At 39.7% G+C, this 20820-nt stretch overlaps 1 protein-coding gene across 1 annotated transcript in view; it reads left to right on the forward strand.

Moving 5' to 3' along the window:
• Positions 1 to 20820, forward strand: part of LOC136872631 (uncharacterized) — a 121763-nt gene that overhangs the window by 21004 nt on the left and 79939 nt on the right. Inside the window, exon 3 of the mRNA XM_067146435.2 lies at positions 1972 to 2249. Within this exon, the coding sequence (XP_067002536.2) occupies positions 1972 to 2249 (278 nt within the window). The remainder of the gene's footprint in view (positions 1 to 1971; positions 2250 to 20820) is intronic.

The raw sequence follows: 20820 nt of genomic DNA on the forward strand, positions 1-20820 counted from the left end.
AAAGTTCAGATGGTACATACTGTGTATGCATGAAAATTAATACAAGATTAAGCAGAACAAAGAAAACTGATTTTAAAATAAGAAATTAATACAAAGAATTGCTGAAAGTGACAATATAATTATATACAATTGAAGAAAATACCCTAAAAATAAAAAATGGCAGTGACTGATGAAAACACATGTAACGTAGTATAAGGGCCATGACCAGGATATACATATATAGGGTGAAAGGGAATGTTGTACCGCAATTATACAAAATAGCATAGAATGTTATTTGCAAGGCATATCTGAAAACCATTTCTATTTTTCCGACTTACTGTATGTACTGTGCTGGTACGTTGGATAACACAATAATTTTAAGTATTATAGGTAAGAACACGCCCCGCATCTTGCGTCTGTATGCTGTGAGTCACTCCACTCGCAAGGGCAAGCAACCTGTTGTGACAAAAACAACACGCCTGGACGAAGGTCAAAGGAGTAGAATGAATCACAACAAGCATACGAACTGGTTATGTAACTTGATGTTTGCCATCACTTGCTGTGTGTCATAGACACAGACACAAGTGATATAGTTGTCTGACGGTCACCCGTGTGCAGTGAGTACACACAAGGTATGTGTTTTCAAACCGCCGCCAGGCGTGTGGCGTAAAGTAAAACAGAAAACATTGAGTTTTGTCCTTCTGGACAATAATAAGACGTCACCAGCAGTACCGGTACCTGATCATAGCAAATAGACTTCCTTTACACCCCCCTCACATTTTCGGTATGACTTTCCCTTACGCTCCGTATATATAGGCTTAGTCAACTAAGACATTCATCTAAAGCAACTCGTGAACCGTTAAAGTTATCGGAAATCAATTTTCACGTTTAGTAGTGTTACCAAAGTAGTAAAGTACTTTCCCACAGTGTCAATACTTGCCAAGATAACGATACTAACGTTGGTTTCTTTAATAGAACCACACTCTTTTATACACCTTACAGTAATGGACATTATAAATTCAGAGGTGTATTTATTATCAAACTCCCACAAACAGTTCTCGCTAAAACGGAACATCATCAAACATACTCCATTCGTCAAACGTGGGTCGCCCTATTCGAATAAATCACTAACCAGGCGACCAAGGCACGGGATAGTATGAATCTTGAGCCTGTTAATAATAATGTTGTCCTTTAGAGTCCGTCGCACGTCCGTGTTTCCTTTACCTGCTTCTTACAGAACATCGCTAGCAAATGAAGCGTGTTTGAAAATATTCCACTTTCTTTTCTTTTACAATTAGCTTCAAGTCGCACCGACACAGATTGGTCTTATGGCGACGGTGGGATAGGACAGGGCTAGGGGTGAGAAGGAAGTGGCCGTGGCCTTAATTAAGGTACATCCCCAGCATTTTCCTGGTGTGAAAATGGGCAACCACGGAAAACCATCTTCAGGGCTGCCGACAGTGAGGCTCGAACCCACTATCTCCCGAATGCAAGTTCACATCTGCGCGCCACTAACCACATGGCCAATTCGTTCGGTATTCCATTTTCTCCAGAACTACTTGTCGGATTTTGAAAATAGCCACACCCTTGAATTTACAATGTATATGGCTCTAATGATAGGTGTAGGAAACAGTTCAGTTAAATACAATAAACAACGTTACTACCATTACCTCTGCAGTTGTTGACACTTTGAGGAAGCTCTGCAAGTTCTACATTATTCTATATTATTAAACGTAAAAAGCAAATTTGCGAAATCTTCTTGAACAGTTTGTGAGTTATTTGAGTTGAAGGGTAATTACTTCATATTTTTTATTAACATCAAGCATCAGGTATCTGTTAGTAATACAGTAGAACAAAATACATTATTAGCTGGCATGCATTGTTCTATCTGAACTATACAAATAAGGAATCCTTAAAATAATCAAGTTTCCACTTGTCATGCATTGATAATTTTGGCAACTTTTGACTTCGTTGTTAAACGCTGTTTTCCAGAGTATTGTGCGAGTACATCTCGAGATGATGGTGGCCAACACCCTGAGCGAGGTTGCACTCACCTCCAGTGTGGGCGGTGGGACCCAGAACACGCCACCTCCTGGACACCTCCCTATAGCCACCACGCCCGCTCCCGTCGTGGTACCAGCTTCTGTGGTGGCGCAGTGTTACGACCGTGACAAGCAGGCTTGGACCATCAAGAGTGACTGCCACTCAGAAACGGTCCGCCTTCATATGGTCTACAAAGACATCCACAACGTCCCGCGAAACCACCTGAGGTAAGATTTCTTCTTCTCCTTCTTTTCTCCTTTTATGTACCGTATCAGGTCTCCCTGATGTTGGCTACCAATTCGACATGTTCACATCTGTTTATAGCCGTTCCAAGAACAGCCGGTCTGCTGATCGAATTCCTGTCCGGTTCTTGAAGATGTACAGCCATGATATTCTCCTCCGCCCAGATGCACGGCGACCATTCACTCGACCCTAGAGTACGATTTTCAACAACTGGCATCTCAATAAGTGACCGAGATGAAATATTTTTCCAGCATTACGCTCTTCTTGAAAGTCCACGTATTGGATTAGATTGTCAACCAAGGATATTCGAAGCAATCATATATCTGCATTTCAAACGCTTGTATCCGGCTAATGGTGTCAGACTTAAGTGCCTGTCTTAAATGTGAAGCTTCCACGGTACATTTAATTACCATTGAATTGTTTTTCCAGGTTGAACCGAGCTGTTTTATGTAGCTTATGTACGGATTTCTGACGTTTCTGACGTTGTACCCCTACTCGATTTGAAGTCATCAATCTCTCCAGGCAGCTAAAACTAAAAAAGGTGGCCACTATACATAAATGAATAAATAAATAGCCTTGTGAATCCCCTAAGGGCTATGTCCTCCTGCAATGCTCAGTTTAACTCATCAGATGAGCAGGTCCCGAAGAGCATTATTATACTGGTTATCACGGTTTGTTTGGTTTGTTTCGTGGAAACGTATTACTGCATGTTGTACACGTGTGTAGTCTCTACCTCCGAGTGGATGCAATTTTGTTTTTCAAGATCAGGAATTCGCGAAAACGCACTGTTACATTACTGACAAATGTACAGTTTCTTCCCAGGGAGGGTTGATATTCCTTCTTGGAGAAAGCGTACCCTTGCGCTAGCTTCTCCTCCAAATGTTGTAGACGTCTGTTTTAAGTTCTTGAGCTTGCCCTCCGTTGGAAATTCTCCATGACATACTTTACATGTACATGTCCTACTTCCACTATGTGTTCCATGATGACTTAGCAGATCACTACTTCATGCAAATGTCTTAATGTCTATTAGACAAGTCTTGGTACTTTCCCGAGTGATCAAAAGATGACAATCACGGTTTCCTCTTCGTGGAGGCCTACTACTGTATGTTGTATATTTCTCCCGCCCCTGTCCTGAGAACGTACTTCAACATACTTTACACCTGCGATGCTTCATACCGCAGTGTACGCGAGGATGATATTTTTATGTTCACCACTTCATAAATATTTCTTTTTGTATACTTGGCACTTTTGCTGTTTTATCCCGGAGTGGTCAGAAAGGTGACTTTCATGTTTCCCTCTTTGCGGAAGCGTAATGTTGTATATTTCTGTCTTGCACAATTTCTATAATATGTATCTTAATCGACCTAGCTTATCACAGGGCTTGAATCAAATGTGTATCCCGTAAGGTTAGTGATCTCTACACACAATTTTTCCTAAGTCTTTCCACTCTTATCTTTGCTGTTCTTGTCCACTGTTTTCCTCCCCATCTCGCAAACAACCTGCCCATCTAGTTCTTTGCGTTCCCACGTTCCATCTTCCTTCTTTGGGATCCCACAATATTATTTTGTGAGTCCATAGATTTTGGTCCAGTCTCGCTATGTCTCCTACCCATTTCCATTTTAGCTGATCGGCTGTCGTCAGAGCGTCTTTCATTCCAGCTCTCCTTCGTATATCTTCTTTCCGTATTCTGTCTCTCAATGAGACTTGGAGTATTTTTCTTTCCATTTTACGCTGGCATATCTGTATCATTTGCCTTTGTTTTAGTGTTAGTGCCCAGGTTTGGCATCCATATAGTAGGACCGGTATCACATATTTTTCTAGGACTTCAGCCTTAAGGGTGAGTTTCTGAGTCTTGTCAGTCAGTATGAACTTTAGAGACCAGAAACTCTTCTATGCTTGTTCTATTTGCCGTTTGACCTGTTTCTCTGAACTATTTGAGAATGATATATTCTAGCCAAGGTATATATATATTCCTCTACGTATTCCAGTGTTTCTACATTTACGCTAATTGAGGTTTCCAATGCATTGGCCATCAACTTTGCTTTTCTTGGGTTCATTGTCAGGCCCGCTTCTTTGCTGGTGTTGTCTAATTCTATTATCACTTGTTCTAGCTCTGTTGTCGACTCTGCCATCAATACGATGTCGCCTGCAAACCGTAAGTGCGTTAGTCTTGCTCCATTTATTTTGATGCCATGTTTGTTTTCCCACTCTAGTTTTCTGAACTGATTCTCAAGCAAGCACGTGAATAATTTTGGTGAGAGAGGTTCACCTTGCTTAACTCCTCTGTCTTGATGTTCTTTCCTTCTCTTTCTGTTTGTATTCTGGCCTCGCTGCCGTCGTAAAGTTTATTCAGGAGTCTGATGTATTTGTTCTGGATACCTTGTTTGCTCAGTGCTTCTAAAACGTATTCCTGTTCCACGGATTCGAATGCTTTCTTGTAGTCCACAAATGCTATATAGATTAAATTCTTGTGTTTTTTCGATCCGTTGCTGAGATGGTCTGAAGTACTTAATTTGTACTAAATACTACTTTGTCACTGTTGTTACTCGTCTAGTGTCTTCGTCATTCTCTTGGTTAAGATCTTCACGAAAAGTTTGTAAAGATTTACAATTAGGTTGATCGGTTTGCAGTTATTTATATTGTCTTTGGCTCCTTTTTTGTGCAGAAGTATGATGATGCTTTGTTTCCACTCCCCTGATATGTCTTCTGATTCGAGTATCTTGCTAAATAGCGTAGCGTAGTGATGAATGGGGTTATGTCTTCTTCACCCCATTTTATAAATTAATTGTAAATTTCATCTTCACTTGGATATTTTGCATTCTTTGCTTCCCTTATGGCTGCTCTTACTTCACTGGGCAGAATGGGTGCTATTTCTTCCTAAATGTCCTCTTTTGGCATCTTGTGATACTGTGTGCCAGTTTCGGAGTTACTTGTATATGATTTCCTGTAGAATTCTGTCGCTTGTGTCATTGTCTGTTCTCTCGTGGCTTGTCTTTTACCATTGCTCTCTTTCACTCCCAGTATCCAATGTTTGTCCTGAGTTAATTCCTTCCGAATCTTCTTTATTGATTTTGTGTTTGCGTTCGTTTTCTTTGGCTTGTGGTTTCAAACTTTCTCTTTCTTCGATCAGTCCTTTAGTGCTGTCCTTTAGTTTTATTCTATTTCTTCTACTCTTTCCCGGTGTCGAGGATTGCATGACTGAGAGGGATATGCAGTTTACGAGCTTATTATATAACAATGTGGTGTCTTCAGATCTGTTTGTTGATTGAGCTGTTGGAGGCTGTATTGTAGTGCTTTTGTGTATTCTGTTCGATCTGTACTTTCGAGGTTTGTGGTCGTCTTGTTGAAATAGTGCCTCTTTTCCTTCTTTATTCTCATTTTCAGTCGGACCATTCTGTGGTCTGTATCTAATTTTAGAGCATTGTTTACTTGGATGTCTTTTGCTACTTCCAGGCTATCGGCTAGGATGTAACTTCGTCTATTTAATTTTTGATTTTTCCATTCGGAGCAATCCACGTCCATTTACTTTCCGGGTTTTTCTTGTAGAAAGTGTTTACAATTTTTTATCTTTGTCCTAGTGCAAACTGTATGAGTCTGTCTCCCCTTTCATTTCTTGTCCGATATTCATATAGTCCCATGAGTTCTTCCTCTTCATATTCCTTCTTCCCTAGTTTGCTGTTGAAGTCACCAATTAAAAATGTTGTGTGTGCTTTATAGTCGGTTAGTATGTCTTCTAGGAGCGTGTAGAAGTCTTCGATCACTTCTTCTGTGCTTGCCTCTGTGGGTGTATATATCTGGATTATTGTGATTATGATATTTTTTTATTTTTAGGTTTAATGCCATGCTTCTCTCTGAGATTCATCTTAATTCATGTATATTCGGTTTTAAATGGCTTTTAATTATGAATCCTACGCCTTTTTGTCCTATTGTTTCCCCTGTGTAGCTAAAATGTCACCATTTTCTTTTTCCATTATATCTTCGCCGTATTATCTGAGTTCGCTGAGGCCTAGTATATCGAATTTTATGTTTTTGAGTGCATTATGGAGTACCAGTTCATTGTCTTCCGTTCTTAGGGTTCTAACGTTCAATGTACCTAGTATTAATTCGTCCTGGTTGCGTGTTGATGGTTTGTGCTCTGAAGTTTGCCATTTTCCTTTCCCCCGTATTTTTATTCATGTCATTCCAGTGTATCCATTGGCCGTTCAGCATTATATTCTGGTAACCCACTCTTACATCATTGTTACCCTTGTCCATTTCTTCCTTAGCTTTCTATCTGAGTGATGCTCTCTCATTTCTGGTGAGGTCATCTCTATGTAGATATCTTGTCCTCTTAGTCTGTGTTTGTTTCTGACAATTTTTGATTTGTCAGAGAAGTGTTCAAAACTGACATTCACTATCCCTCTATTGTTTTTGTCCTTGCCGGCGTAGGTTGTGTTGCTGTCACTCCTGCTTCTACACTGTGTAGTATTTTATTGACTTTGTCCTTCAGTTCGTCCTTTATGTCTTCTTCATAAGATAAGTATTTGCTTTTTATCATTATGTTGTTTCTCGTTACTCTTTCTGCCCTCTGTTCCTCTCATTCTTCTAGGATATCGTATTCATTATTTCGGTTAGTGTGTTTATATTTTCTTGTATTTTGTTGTTTGCATTGGTGACTTTCTGTTCTAAGGCATTGTTTGATTTTTCATAGTATTCATCTCATTTTTTCCGATTTCGTTCTTTATACGTAAAATTTCTCCTCTTGTTTCTTGTTGGAAGTCTTCACTTTGTTTTCTCAGATTTCTTAATTCTAATAGTATTTCAGCAAACATACCTTTAAATCATTTCCTGGGTCTTGTATGTTGTCTACGGCGTCCTCTTCTCCAGAGTTTTCCGAGATCGGTATTTATTGGTACTCTTCTTGTGTTTTAGTTGCGGGCCGTGTTTTCGGCAACATGTTGTCTTGTTCGTGTTTTCGGTATTTTATGAGATTATCTTGTTATCCTTGTTGTCTTCTCATAGGCCTTTGGTATATGTTACAAGTTATCCTTTTAGGCGTGAAAGCTTTCCTATTCCTGGGCGAGATCCTTCGTTCTTATTAGTACCGTAACAAATTTTCACGGGTGTGGTGTTTTGGTCTAAGTGTGTGGTCTGCAATTGGTCTCCCTTTGTTGTCTTCCGTTTGACTTGACTTCATATCTACCGCAGCAAAGTGTTTTCTCTGACTTATTAATGCCCTTTTTAATTAATTTTGGAATTATCTGACGTCTTTGCAGCTTTTCTCGGACACCTTGCCTTTAGGTAGGTAGGCCTACTAACCGTATCGTAACTGCCGGTGACGAATATTAGCCCACATTAGCAGAGTAGCCACTGATAAATCTATCACTTATGGATATTAACAATAATTACCACTGTAAATTTTACCTGGAGTCGAAGGCTGGGTAGCGCATGTTGGGATTTAGACATCGCAATCAGTTTATCTTGATCTCACATCAGGGAGTGTCAGTACATTTAGCATTATTTACTGTAAATACATTCCAGTTCTAAGGGAGTTGGATTTTAGGCGCGTTTGGCGTCGTTACTCTTGTACGTTGAATAGCGTACAAATAAAGCTGAACGTCCCTATACACAAAAACATAACGACTACAGTTTCAGTTTTCTTTTGCGCTTACGTTGCACAGTTCCCTGTCGAAGTGTGCGACAAGCTGCAGGCTTTGCCTAACCTCACTGATGGGATTCTACCATACCTCAGCCTAACTGCGCATAGGTTGAGTAGTTATTTACTTCATTCTCCACTCACCCCCAGTTATACATAAGATTTATAACCGCATGGAGCCTTGGCATCAGTAATTACGTACAAACACGCCTTCAAAGCCCACAATCTAAAGGGTAAAGGTCAGGCGAACGGGAAAGCCAAGGTATTGGCCCTCTTACCTGCAGAAATCACCAATTTTCCAGAGCAGCACTTTCACACGTTCTTTACCGCCATTTTGTAATTTAGAGACTATATGCCTCACCTTAAATAGTACCTCCTTCCCTCGGCTACTGCAAGCCTTGAGGGTCACCTTGAAACATCTGAAACGGGCCTCACGCTCAACAGTCAGCTGGAAGTTACCGGTGCTGTTTCGTAACTTGAGTGTTCGTTCTGAACTTTCACGATCCGACGTGCTGGTAATCTGTATACAGAATGTCTTTGAAAGATATTCCAATATTTACAAAGGAGGCAGCGTGCAACAAAAGAAAAAAACGTCCTATAAACATAGGTCGCAAACCCAACATCTCCGGAGTTACGATCCACTACCACCACCATCAATGATCCTACCCTACGTTGCATGGAATAACGCATTCGTTGGAACACACCTGACTGTTGCTGGATTGCATAACAGGCATGGAACTCCCGTTCTCGAAGTGTATCTACATAATTTATGGGGACCGCATACACCATGGTCTTAACACGCCTCCAAAGCCCACAATCTAAGGGTAAAGGTCAGGCAAACGGGCAGGCCTTGGTCCTCTACGACCAATCCATCGTTCATGGAAGATCCATATTAGGTGTCACCTGAACCTAAGACAAAATGGAGCGGTGGCCCATCATGCATGTACCATATTTGCAGTCGTTTACGACTAATGTTTAGGTAGTAGTAGTAGTAGTAGTAGTAGTAGTAGTAGTAGTAGAAGAAGATTTATTGAACCTTACAGGCCTTCGCTCAATACAGAGTTCAAATCCATAATAATAATAGACTAAGCAAATACAGAATATATAAACTCACCCGCTTAAGGGCAATGACAAAATAATAATTCCATTAAACAAAACAATATAGTATTTGGAAACAAATGGCCCACGGTCAACTCACTTCCGGAGAGCCGTTAGCCCTGGTATTAAGGCATAAACATAAACTATAAATAAAATAAAATGCAACATCGGCAGTACGGCACTGGTAGACTACAAAGCTACAACCTCCCACCTAGCTCAGCTCGCAGACCAGGCACATTCCACCTAACTCCTGACCTAGTCAATTAGCTGAGCCAGCCACCACGTAACAACACTTGCCATGCTAGTGTGCCACTAAAACTTCACACTTTGCAATTATCACATGATCTACCTCCTTTGTTGCCAGACAGCGTTACCTAGCTTCACCTCCTAAACAATGTCGTCTCAAATCATCACCCTTATCTCCACTACGTCCCCAAACTTACCTCTTAAATCTAACAATACTTCAGTCACCAACCAGATCATCACTATCTCTCTTACCATTCAGACATACCTCACCAAGCTTTCACTCAACCCCTTCAAAACAATATCCTCTCACATATAGTAATCCTTCCACCACTTCTTTCTCCTTCAATTATTATCGTATCATATCTATAAATCCATTTTTCTTATCTCCACTAAACCACCAATTCTACCTCTTACATATAACAATACATCAACAGCCAACCCGTCAACACTACCTCTCTTATCAATCAAAATACCTCGTTACAGTTACTCTCTTTGCCATGATCCCCTCACCATATAATAAGCACTTCCGCACAGCCAACTATACACACTCTCACACATCACCAAATCAACCCCTTACGGATACACCAACTCATTGATCACTCTTATCTCCACTACTCCACCAACTGTACCTCTTACAGCATAATAAAACATCAACAGCCAACCATATCAACACTACCTCTCTTATCAGTCAGACATAGTACCTCACTACCAGACACCTCCACTACTCCATCAACTCATCCTCTTCCACCACCCATAATTACCAACTAGACATCACTACCTCTCTTACTAGTCAATCATCCACCACTTCGTTCTCCTTCAATCATATCTATAAAGCCATCATTGTTATCTCCACTAAACCACCAACTCTACATCTTACACATAACAATACATCAACAGCCATCCACATCAACACTACCTCTCTTATCAATCAAACAATACCTCATTACCATTACTCTCTTGCCATGAACCTCTCACCATATAATAAGCACCACCACACGGCCAACAATATACACATCAACACTACCTCTCTTATCAATCAAACATAATACATCATTACCATTACTCTCATGCCATGATCCCCTCACCATATAATAAGCACCTCCGCACGGCCAACAATACACACTCACACATGTCACCAGATCAACCCCTTACGGATACGCCCACTCTAAACCGACCTCCAAATTACATTACACCACCACTTCTTACTCCTGCAATTATTACTCTACCAGATCTATAAATCAGTGACTCCTATCTCCACTACTCCACCAACTTTACGTCTTATAGCATAACATCAACAGCCAACCATATCAACACTACCTCTCTTATCAATCATACATAATACCTCATTACAATTACTCTCTTGTCATGATCCACTCACACCTCTCTTATCAATCAAACATCTCCACTACTCCACCGACTAAACCTTTTCCACCATCCATAATAATCAACTAGACATCATTATCTCTCTTACCATTCAATCATCCACCACTTCTTTCTCCTTCAGTTAATATCATACCACCTCTATAAATCAATCATTCTTGTCTCCACTACACCACCAGCTCTACCTCTTACATATAACAATTCATCAACAGCCAACCACATCAACACTACCTCTGGTACCAGTTCGACATAATACCTCATTATAATTCCTCTCTTACCATGATCCACTCACATCTGTCAACAGCCAACCACGTCAATACCAGCTCTCTTATCATTCAGACATAATACCTCATTACAATTACTCTCTTACCATGATCCACTCACATCTGTCAACAGCCAACCACGTCAATACTAGCTCTCTTATCATTCAGACATAATACCTCATTACAATTAATCTCTTGCCATAATAACAATACATCTTCACTTATCGATATCATCATCACCCACCGACTCTCTTTATTTAACTTCCTGCTTCTCGTTACTACACCCTCATCTGTATTGTCTTTCTTGCCCCACAGATCTTTTAAACTCATACTTCTTCCTATCCTCAAGGCACCCCCTCCCCCCTCCTTTGCTAGGTGTCACTTTCTCTTTCTGTCCTTCTCTGTTCTTCATCGTATCTCTCATATCTTTTATTGACTCATCAGGATTATCCAAGATTAGCCCTTGTTCTTGTTCAAGTCTCTCCCCTGGAGAAATTTATTTCTTCTATTGGCACTCTCAAATCGGTCATAAGCCACGTGAAGATTTAGCAACACCGTCTCGCAAAGCACCTCTGAAATCGCCCACGAAGGGATCTGACTGGCTAACTTCAGCAGCTGATAAAATAACAACGGTGCGAGATAGACATATTTCGTTCAAATTACGTATTAGTAAGACCAGCGCTCTGACACTCATTTACCCCATTCACGTTGTTTCCGACTACCCTGTACATATAAATGGTTATACGATAACTGAATTATTTGTAAACATGAACAGTTTTCCCAATCCATTCAAGTGGTCCCCGAGGATGTTTCAGGATGCTGATTACAATGTTCTTTATTAGACTCTTATTTAGCTCAAACTGTCGGTGGAACTGGCTAATATTATGGGTGATGCTTTTTCTAGTCTGGACCCTACCATGATGCCAATTACCGATATATTTTACAGCTGGTAATTTTTATTGTAGTGGGAAGTTGTATTATTGTGGACTTAAGTTGATTGTTCTGCTTGAGTCGCGATTCTTACTGTAGGATTGATTTATCCATTCCACGGTGTTGTCTCGGAAGGCTCTCATATATTGAACCCTTTGGTCCATAATGAGGGATACCTACCTTTCTTACCTATCAGCAAAGTTCATGAGATCTGTCTCTTGGATCGTATCGGGTTCTTCGTCACTTGCTGAGGTAAAGGTAGGGTTCAGTAATTCTAATCTATCTACTGGAATGAAAGGTCTGTTTAAAAGATTCCTATTTATTCAGGAAAATTCTGAAGCAATCTGATATGTCAACGGTATCATAGAAGTCAATTGTGTCCATTGGACACCACAATCATTTTACATAAAGGTCAGAACACTGGTGTGAGACTTTAACGTAACTGCCTCATGGGCATTCTTACTAGAAACCATTGTCTCAATTATTAATCATTTAAGAAAGGAAAGTCTGGAAATCCTTAAATTCGGCTTCCATGTGAGACCACATGTACCATCATAGTGATTCGTTATGGTCCAGCCCTCGTAACACGAACTCTGGACTCTGGGTATAATTAAGGCCGTCCAATCGGTGTGTGCCACACAGTGGTTCTACGGCATGGACCCTTAATTGAATCGATGTGACCTGCGTCTATGTCATGGACCGACATCTACTCTTCTAAGTTACTTTAAAATCATTGTGGATGATGACCGCAAGGAAATGATGCTACAATGGCATATGGCCCTAATCTAAGTCACTGAGGTTGATGACCCCCTGACCATCCAAGTTTCTAGGTTGAAGGCTAAACACAATTAAGTTACATCGGTTGATGACCAAAGTTTCCACTTTACTATCCCCAGCACATTCACTGCTCAATCAATCAAAGTTCAATAATTACAACAATAGCAATGCTCACAAACTTTGTGGCAGTAAAATCCATTTCCTTCGGATATGTCCCCTTAATCGTTGCTTTACATTTAAATATTCCCCAGAAAACAAACTAAAATTTCCAAAATGCGTCTCCAAGTTGTTCGCTTGATTAAAGTTATTTCAAAATGCGGTTTCACTGAATTTAATAATTAAATAAATTTAAATGATTTAACGAAATGTTAAAGAACAGTAAATTTTATCTCCGCGGACTCTGGTTTCTTCACAAATTCCTACGCAGCTGTGATGTGAATTCAATCTTGTGATATTTATCTGGCTGGAAAAGAATTGTTACATAATTCATGTCCAGTTATATATCTTGTCTCATGATCTCACACTTTAAAATCTAATCTAGTCCTAACCGTTATTAACACTTGGATATCCTAATAATCTACGTACAAACCAAACAACTCGCCATATAATTACGATGTCATATCTCGTCATACCATTTATGAATTTTGCACACCCCTCACAGACAAACCAATCATCACAACCATCGCTCTATATTTTGGACAACCCTGCATTTGGTCACTCTGTTCCTTATACTCAAAGTTCGTGATTTCAAATGTTCATTACGTCCCCAATTAAACAAATTTTACAGTATTTCACAATACTCAGATTATTACCGGCTATGAATTTCAACTAAATCCAGCATTTTAACGTTCTCCCGGCCGAGAATACAATCATCAATTCCACGCCTGTCCCATTATCATATGGTGTAACCCTTACAGCTGAGGCCTCTCGTCCCCAAGTTCGCTTGGCAGTAACATGGAACACCTGGTTTGTTCCAGTTGACTGGCTTCTCAAAATGCTCTCTTTTAAACTCTGCCGACATAATTAAACAAATACGATATTCTAACCACCAAAATGCACAGATTATACTTCAATATGCCCACACTAATTATACGCGTCGCAAATTAATACTGCTATGGATTTCTATGGATTTCTTTCCATTCCCAACATTATAAAATATACCTCGGGCTATCGTGTCCCGGCTTCAATGACAGGACTCTAACCTGATTGGCACATCTCATCTCAACTCATATAAAACATTCCTCGGGCTTCCGTGTCCCGGCTTCAATGACAGGTCCAACCTGATTCACAAATCTCATATCAACAAAACTAACCTCTGTTTCCCATCTCCACAATTATCATCGACAAAGAACTGGAATAAAATCCTTACTAGAAATCTCGACGTCTAATATCGCACAATGCATTAATCATGAATAACTTCGCATAAATGATATCGTATTTAATAACTTGATTTTTACAAAAAAATGATTGAAACATTCTACTAGATCTTTTTATTGTCAGTCGGACACAGTTTAAAATGGGCCTAGAAAACGTTTCTCTCCGTGAGCAAATTCATCACCCTAGATTCTCACCCGACAACGCGCTTCCACTCGATTGAAAATGAGTAACCATGGATTCCTACATTATTAACGTCAAATTGCAGACAGGAACAATTTACGTCGAATGAACATCTTAATTTGACATCACAAAATATAGGCAGTACACTCGCACGGATGACGATCTACATTGGACGTGATATCACTTCGAAACCCTATTCAATAACTTTTTACAACATTATACGGCACTCGCAAGACTTCAAAAATTTATCCAAGTGGAAAATAAAACAAATGACTCTTTTAGTCGTATTCTCACATTTACAAAACTTAGTAGGGGTGACCACTGCGTCGTATGTCCCCATTCAAATACACTTTTAGAGATCATGAAACAAGATATAAAAGGTAGTAAGATGGAAAGTCACATTACCTTATGTAGTCACACCATTGTTCGTCATAGGGCTCACCTGCGACCCTGGCATTTTATTTAGCCATTTTTACATTCATGGCTTTCCATATCATTATTATATTTCTTCAGGTTTCCTGGAATAAAGCATAAAAAGAAGAAAATACCCTTCACTTGTTTGCTGAGCGCACACGATGGACTATAATTATTTCCGCACACGAATTACTTAATCACATTAGAATTTATTCAGTACTTTGACCGTCCTATCTGGTACAATTATTTCACTCAAGAAAACTATCTCCTCATGGAGTCAAGACCTATCCACAATGGCTAAAATCTGCCGTTGAACTCAGTCTACTTTTGTTGTTTGATTTCGCAGAGCAGCTCAACAATTTTTCGTCCACTTTGTATCACAAATGCCGGAGAAGGAGACTTCGTCATGGCGTCCCTTCATATTTTTAGCAGTTACCCCCTCTCTTCGGATATCTCCCTTTGCCGCCAAGAAAATTTCTATAAATTTTCTGACTTAACTAAACTGTAATTTCAAGAGTTTTGAAAGTGACTACATGCTTGCTACATTTCTGGCGGTGGTGTTTATGGACATTTAAAATTTATACGGGTTCGATTTGTGAGATGAAATGAAATGTCGTATGGCTTTTAGTGCCGGGAAATCCCAGGACGGGTTCGGCTCGCCAGGTGCAGGTCTTTCTATTTGACACCCGTAGGTGACCTGCGCGTCGTGATGAGGATGAAATGATGATGAAGACAGCACATACACCCAGCCCCCGTGCCATTGGAATTAACCAATTAAGGTTAAAATCCCCGACCCGGCCGGGAATCGAACCCGGGACCCTCTGAACCGAAGGCCAGTACGCTGACCGTTCAGCCAACGAGTCGGACGATTTGTGAGATGATTGACCCCCTTTGATAGGCACTAATATTTTTTGACTTGGCTTGGGTCACGCCATGTACACGCGCTTTGAAATAGTTCACAAAAATGACTTGAGATTCTTCCGCCGTCGACACGTGTGGCTGACGTCACGTACCCCAGAGCGTGGGACCGAAGGTAATCACCCCCTCGTCACGTGTCAAATCCATGCTATCAAGAATCCAACTTTTAATTTAATTGTTAATTTATGCATAATGTTCTTAGGGCACCAAGTTCATGGGTTCAATATATTCTCCTAGTGCTGCCGTTTTCCGAGATACCGTGGACCTCTTCATACATGGGATAGGGCTTCTGCAATTAGCGATCGCTCTCGATGATGTCTGGCGTTGCTCAGTGTTTCGCCGTGCGAACGAACTCTTATGACGTAATCAAGAGTTTCTTTCTCAGTGAGAAAGTGTCTGCAATCGGCACTATCTTGAGATCTTCCCGAAGCGGCTCGTACGGTGCTCATATTCCTTGACATACTGACTGCTTCTTTCCGTTTACCACTTGTTAATGCCATCGTTCTCAAATGCGATTTTATTTGACGGAAATAAATATCACACGAGAACACGTTCTCTTCCTTATATAAATTACTTTATTGTCACTGTAATTCACAACACACAGTTATACACACTAGCAAGTGACACTACAACACTTAGTAGCGGAATCTCTGAAGTCGATTCTGACAAGTACAGATATCAACAACAATGACTCGCGCACTATAACATACTCTCTCTTGAACTCACCGACTCCACCGCGGACCCCGACAGTTACTCGCAGTCCATCACTTCCCTTCGAGTCCAACCTGACTCCGAGTCCAGCACTGACTCCGAGTCCAACCTCCTGACTGTCTCACTGACTGACAGCTCGATATATATACTGTTCGATCAACCATCTAGACTTATCGATTTCTGGAAGGGTTCTTACAACACTCTAATGGAACACACTCGAAACATCGATCGACCAGCTTGTCGAATGGAGTACTCGAACTTTCGTTGCAGTTTATCAATACACATGGAACTCTCTGCAACATTCCTAATGTCTCATATGTATCTGGATAATAAACCTTACAGTAAGTTTCCAGAACCCTTCATATATACAAAATTACAGTACAATAAGCTAATATACGAACATTTTAGAGTTTTCTACCGCTTTCGACTATATAGATTTTGAGGCTAACTTATACACAATATTTATTTGAGGTTATACACATTTTATAATACATATTTACAGGGAAACCATGTATTAGTCATGTTTAACATTTAATAAAAGATAATTTAGCATTTAATAAACTATAATTAAAACATTTTAAACACAATAATTGAAGGTTTTATACCGGTTACGATGACATACCTATGGCATGGCTGGACGTTAATTTACGAACCATTTGGCTACGGAACATTCCTTGTATAGGAAAACTCCTTTGCCTTTTTGAGACAGTGAGTACGAATCTCAAACACATGTTCACAGAGTTATTTCTTAACTTTACGGACATTGATATCACCATTTTCTGTACCTATGTCCCTGTTATTATGGAAGAAGAGCTTCTGCAGATATTTTTGTAACTGGTGTTCATAAATCCTTTCATTGCTAACATAAATATTGTTAATATTCTTTAGCTTCTGGCAAGAGTTAATTTTCTGAAGGAAGGCTTCCCATTTTGTTTTAAACAGATATTACTGCCAAAGTTAACAAGGCATATCATTCTCACTCTTCACCACACTTCTTTTCTCCAAAGTACAGCTTACTTCTATCCTCATGAAACAGTCTGACCTCTAAATCCCGCTGTCCGACGAATAAATTTCTACGTAAACTCAACAAGAACTCGATAAAATTGCCTGGTTTATTTACCATTAAAATTTCACATTGAACATAATATGAGTGGCAAAACTAAATGGTTCATAAAAGTGTATGTATTGCCTATTTATGTCGATTTTCTATAGAAGATGTATTCTTCATTTCACCGAAAGCCTCTATTCGCATCTAGTATTGCTGTGTCAGAAAATGATAGTTGCCTTTTATCGACTGATGTGATATTTAGAAGCCATTATTCTTCCGAGTTTAAAAGACGGGCGATCAGTCACATTTCCAAGCAACTTACTTTAAAATATTCGAGTTTTACTGCATGAAATGGATTATAAACTCTTAAGATGGAATTTGGCGAAGGTTTCTGCTATTTCTCAGTTTTACTGCGTTGGGAGAAAGCCATTCACGCCACATATACGTATAGTGGGATGAAAAGTTGATTTACGATCAACGTGTGGTGCGATCGTAAATATCTACGACGAAATGAAATGAAAAGAATCGTATGCATGAGGCAACGCTCTTTACAATAACTTGTGATATGTTGAATATTGAGCAGATCATCAATGTACTCTCCTAGCTGAAAATAATGAAGCTCTGTATCTGAAGATACCGTAAAGAATTTCAAGAGAGCTCTCATTTGTAACACACACTTCAACGAACAATCTGAGATCTGTTGTCAAGCCTACCCAAGGACTTGTAAACCATGTTTCCAAACAGCGAACAAGAAAGAAAATCTGCGAGGAAGAAGATTAAGGTATTGCAGTTTCATTCTCTCTAATTATGTTTTAGGATCAATCAATCAATACTGATCTGCATTCAGGGCAGTCGCCCAGGTGGCAGATTCCCTATCTGTTGCTTTCCTAGCCTTTTCCGAAATGATTTCAAAGAAATTGGAAATTTATTGAACATCTCCCTTGGTAAGTTATTCCAATCCCTAACTCCCCTTCCTATAAATGAATATTTGCCCCAGTTTGTCTTCTTGAATTCCAACTTTATCTTCATATCGTGATCTTTCCTACTTTTATAAACGCCATTCAAACCTATTCGTCTACTAATGTCATTCCACGCCATCTCTCCGCTGACAGCTCGGAACATACCACTTAGTCGAGCAGCTCTTCTTCTTTCTCTCAATTCTTCCCAACCCAAACATTGCAACATTTTTGTAACGATACTCTTTTGTCGAAAATCACCCAGAACAAATCGAGCTGCTTTTCTTTGGATTTTTTCCACTTCTTGAATCAGGTAATCCTGGTGAGGGTCCCATACACTGGAACCATACTCTAGTTGGGGTCTTACCAGAGACTTATATGCACTCTCCTTTACATCCTTACTACAACCCCTAAACACCCTCATAACCATGTGTAGAGAGCAGTACCCTTTATTTACAATCCCATTTATGTGATTACCCCAGTGAAGATCTTTCCTTATATTAACACCTAGATACTTACAATGATCCACAAAAGGAACTTTCACCCCATCAACGCAGTAATTAAAACTGAGAGGACTTTTCCTATTTGTGAAACTCACAACCTGACTTTTAGCCCCGTTTATCAACATACCATTGCCTGCTGTCCATCTCACAATATTTTCGAGGTCACGTTGCAGTTGCTCACAATCTTGTAACTTATTTATCACTCTATACAGAATAACATCATCCGCAAAAAGCCTTACCTCCAATTCCACTCCTTTACTCATATCATTTATATATATAAGAAAACATAAAGGTCCGATAACACTGCCCTGAGGAACTCCCCTCTCAACTATTACAGGGTCAGACAAAGCTTCACCTACTCTAACTCTCTGAGATCTATTTTCTAGAAATATAGCAACCCATTCAGTCACTATTTGTCTAGTCCAATTGCACTCATTTTTTCCAGTAGTCTCCCATGATCCACCCTATCAAATGCTTTAGACATGTCAATCGCGATACAGTCCATTTGACCTCCAGAATGCAAGATATCTGCTATATCTTGCTGGAATCCTACAAGTTGAGCTTCAGTGGAATAACCTTTCCTAAAACCGAATTGCCTTCTATCGAACCAGTTATTAATTTCACAAACATGTCTAATATAATCAGAAAGAATGCCTTCCCAAAGCTTACATACAATGCATGTCAAACTTACTGGCCTGTAATTTTCAGCTTTATGTCTATCACCCTTTCCTTTATACACAGGGGCTACTATAGCAACTCTCCATTCATCTGGTATAGCTCCTTCGACCAAACAATAATCAAATAAGTACTTCAGATATGGTACTACATTCCAACCCATTGTCTTTAGTATATCCCCAGAAATCTGATCAATTCCAGCCGCTTTTCTAGTTTTCAACTTTTGTATCTTATTGTAAATGTCATTGTTATCATATGTAAATTTTATTACTTCTTTGGCCTTAGTCTCTTCCTCTATCTCGACATTATCCTTGTAACCAACAATCTTTACATACTGCTGACTGAATACTTCTGCCTTTTTAAAAACCTCACATACACACTTCCCTTGTTCATTAATTATTCCTGGAACGTCCTTCTTGGAACCTGTTTCTGCCTTAAAATACCTATACATACCCTTCCATTTTTCACTAAAACTTGTATGACTGCCAATTATGCTTGCCATCATGTTATCCTTAGCTGCCTTCTTTGCTAGATTCAATTTTCTAGTAAGTTCCTTCAATTTCTCCTTACTTCCACAGCCATTTATAACTCTATTTCTTTCCAGTCTGCACCTCCTTCTTAGTCTCTTTATTTCTCTATTATAATAAGGTGGGTCTTTACCATTCCTTACCACCCTTAAAGGTACAAACCTGTTTTCGCATTCCTCAACAATTTCTTTAAACCCATCCCAGAGTCTGTTTACATTTTTACTTACCGTTTTCCACCGATCATAGTTACTTTTTAGAAACTGCCTCATACCTGCTTTATCAGCCATATGGTACTGCCTAACAGTCCTACTTTTAAGACCTTCCTTTCTATCGCATTTATTTTTAACTACCACAAAAACAGCTTCATGATCACTAATACCATCTATTACTTAAGTTTCTAATAATGATTGTCGTCTAGCATTAAAAAAATATAGCTGACAACGTATAGGGTACATGTGTGTAGTGTACGCAGCCTAATAACCAAATCTAAGATGACTAGTATTAAATACTGAACTATATGGACAAAAAATCCTATGGTTTATACAGACCATTAAGGTTCTTGACCTGCCAAGACATCTAATGATCAGCTAGAAAGCCTGCAGATTTTGCATGTCACGTGATCACCTTGACAAGGTTATCAATCCTATTGCTTAGCTTCTGCGATTGGAATTTGATCGGTCAGTTCGACAGGTGTGAAGTGTAGGTTGAATTATGGCCTTCAAACTCACAAATACAATCTCTCTCCTATAAATCCAGACCGAACGCACGGTGTTTGTACTCTGCGCTATGGCAGCTGCCTCAGCCGAACTTAGGTCGCTCGCAGCCGCCCTGCTTTAAGCGCGTATACAATCTTATATGAAATCTTACCTTATAAAAGATGCTGGAAGTGTCCTTCCTGGGTTATACAGGCATTGTGG

Source organism: Anabrus simplex, chromosome 4, assembly GCF_040414725.1.
Source record: "Anabrus simplex isolate iqAnaSimp1 chromosome 4, ASM4041472v1, whole genome shotgun sequence".
In the NCBI taxonomy this organism is placed as follows: domain Eukaryota; kingdom Metazoa; phylum Arthropoda; class Insecta; order Orthoptera; family Tettigoniidae; genus Anabrus; species Anabrus simplex.